General features: G+C 53.9%; 1 protein-coding gene across 1 annotated transcript; it reads left to right on the top strand.

Annotated features, from left to right (window-relative positions):
• The first annotated feature begins 363 nt into the window (after positions 1–363).
• Positions 364–1,710, top strand: LOC119363737 (oxygen-evolving enhancer protein 1, chloroplastic-like). The gene is made up of 2 exons (XM_037629107.1): positions 364–648; positions 735–1,710. The coding sequence occupies exons 1-2, from the start codon at positions 424–426 to the stop codon at positions 1,494–1,496; spliced, it is 987 nt and encodes a 328-aa protein (XP_037485004.1). The 5' UTR covers positions 364–423; the 3' UTR covers positions 1,497–1,710.
• Positions 1,711–2,967: the final 1,257 nt, after the last annotated feature.

Raw genomic sequence — 2,967 nt, forward strand, 5'->3', positions numbered from 1 at the left:
CATTCATGGATTAAGGGAACACGCTGTGCGTCGTGCTGGGCGGCGGCAAAGATCACTGCACCTCGGCCGTGCCGAGCAGGTGGCGCGCTGGTGCGCTGGTGCGTGGCACAATAGCGGCTTCGCAGCTGGTGAGCTGACAATGATGAGTACGGGATGTAAGGACGGTGATAGCGACGGGCCAAGTGCGCCGGCGCGCGCTCTGGGCGCGGCCCAACCTTGTGACTGGTGCTGGATCGGCAGAGGGGGAATGACTGGCTGGTGCGTATGCGTGCATGGGAACAAATGGATACTCTTATCCGGAAGCCACCAATGGGAGGCCGTCTCTTATCCGCGCCTCGCATAGATAACACTTGCCTGCCCTGACAACACGCCTCTCAACCACGAGTGGGATCGATCCTCCCGCGTGCCAAGCCACCGACCAACATGGCAGCGTCTCTCCAAGCCGCGGCTACGCTGATGCCGGCCAAGATCGGCGGCCGGGCCTCCTCCGCGCGGCCGTCGTCGCACGTCGCCCGGGCGTTCGGCGTCGACGCTGGCGCCAGGATCACCTGCTCCCTGCAGTCCGACATCAGGGAGGTCGCAAGCAAGTGCGCCGACGCCGCCAAGATGGCCGGCTTCGCCCTCGCCACCTCTGCCCTCCTCGTCTCCGTAAGCTGACTAATCCGTTCTATTGCCGTCCGTGGCCGTTTACTCCACTCCAGTCCAGCTAGCTAGAGTGACGCGCGTGGGTGCAGGGCGCGAGCGCGGAGGGGGCGCCCAAGAGGCTGACCTTCGACGAGATCCAGAGCAAGACCTACATGGAGGTGAAGGGTACCGGCACCGCGAACCAGTGCCCGACCATCGACGGCGGCGTCGACTCCTTCCCCTTCAAGGCCGGCAAGTACGAGATGAAGAAGTTCTGCCTGGAGCCCACCTCCTTCACCGTCAAGGCCGAGGGCATCCAGAAGAACGAGCCGCCGGCCTTCCAGAAGACCAAGCTCATGACCCGTCTCACCTACACCCTTGACGAGATGGAAGGCCCGCTCGAGGTCGGCGCCGACGGCACCCTCAAGTTCGAGGAGAAGGACGGCATCGACTATGCGGCCGTCACCGTGCAGCTCCCCGGAGGCGAGCGCGTGCCCTTCCTCTTCACCGTCAAGCAGCTCGTCGCCACCGGCAAGCCCGAGAGCTTCGGCGGGCCCTTCCTTGTGCCCAGCTACAGGGGTTCGTCTTTCCTCGACCCAAAGGGCCGTGGTGGCTCTACTGGCTACGACAACGCCGTGGCGCTACCCGCCGGAGGCAGAGGAGACGAGGAGGAGTTGGCCAAGGAGAACGTGAAGAACGCGTCCTCCTCCACGGGCAACATCACGCTCAGCGTGACCAAGAGCAAGCCGGAGACCGGCGAGGTGATCGGCGTCTTCGAGAGCGTGCAGCCGTCAGACACCGACCTCGGCGCCAAGGCGCCCAAGGATGTCAAGATCCAGGGTGTGTGGTACGCGCAGCTCGAGTCTAACTAGAGCAGAGCAGAAGTGAAGATGCTCATCTTGTGTGCATGCGTACGTGGGTTGATCGTTGGAGAGGAAACAATCGAGGCAACAATGTGTGTTTGTGTGTGTATCTAGTAATCTAAACCCAGGGTGTCGGTTTATATTTTAGCTTCTGTTATTGTTTCTTCCTCGCCAACTCATGATATTGACCCTCCATGAATGTTCACAAAATTATTTGTTGACACTTTCTTCGTTTAGTGATGCAAGTATGACCAACTTTAATGGTCAAACACATAGCAACTCTGAATATTTTCACGGCAAATTTATTGATGCGAGTATGATAACTTTAATGGTCAAGCATGACAACTTTCTTTTCGAATGGTAAGTTTTCTTTTAAATGACAACTTTAGTTGTAAAAAACGTCAGGCTGGAGCGCATTGTGCCACACATGTGGTACTTATTATTTGTGATAATTTAAGACTAGTAGAAATAAAGGTAAAGGGACATTGATATAAATATATAAATGGGCCATTAATTTTGAGAGCATGTTCATGCACTTCACTTGAGCTAGCATCTTTTGTTAGACGACGGCACTGTCATTTCATATAGATAAAAAAAAGATTTATGCCAAACCAACATGTAATTGGATGGTTAGGAGGACAGTGATATCTCTAACCCAACAGAGTTCAAGTTTTAGACTTACATTGGTGTTCGCATTTTTCCAGATTTATTTCAGGCCTTCCAGCAACGTGCGTCACTAGGAGGAAACGTTCTGTTGTAGGGTGAAACCCTAAGATGGATCTTTTCACACTTGGAGGGGAAAGAAGGATGAACACCAAGAACACAAAGAGGAATTCACTTGTCTCTTACGTTGTACTTGTAGCGTGGGATGTCGATCTTGTAGGCGTTGTCGTTGTAGCGTGCTAGCACCTTGAAGAGTCCATCGGCTGGTGGTAGTAGCTTGGACTTGCGCTCGTTGGGGAAGCGGTCCTTGCGAAGATGAAGCCATACAAGATCTCTTGGTTGGAACACCATTGGTGTCTTGTTGATGTTGAGCTTGGTGACAATGTGATGTACTTGACGCTCGATCGTTGCCCTTGTATCTTCATGTATCTTCTTGAGAAAGCTTGCCCTTGCACTTGCATCCATGTTTGCGTGTTCTTGGAGCGGAAGAGGTAGAATGTCCAATGGGGACAATGGGTTCAAGACGTAGACAACCTCGAAGGGGGACTTGCCGGTAGTAGAGTGCCGAGCTCGATTGTAGGCGTACTCGGCGATGGGTAAACATCCCCCCTCACTCCTTGATGTTCTTCTTTATCAACACGCGTAAGAGAGTAGATAGCGTCCGGTTGGTGACTTCCCTTTAGCCATCGGTTTGGGGATGATAGGCCGTCGAGAATAGTAGCTTGATGCCGAGCTTGGCACATATTGTCTTCCAAAAGTAGCTTAGGAACTTGACGTCGCGGTCCGACACAATGGTCCTTAACACTCCATGCAACCT

Source organism: Triticum dicoccoides, chromosome 2B, assembly GCF_002162155.2.
Source record: "Triticum dicoccoides isolate Atlit2015 ecotype Zavitan chromosome 2B, WEW_v2.0, whole genome shotgun sequence".
Classification (NCBI taxonomy): domain Eukaryota; kingdom Viridiplantae; phylum Streptophyta; class Magnoliopsida; order Poales; family Poaceae; genus Triticum; species Triticum dicoccoides.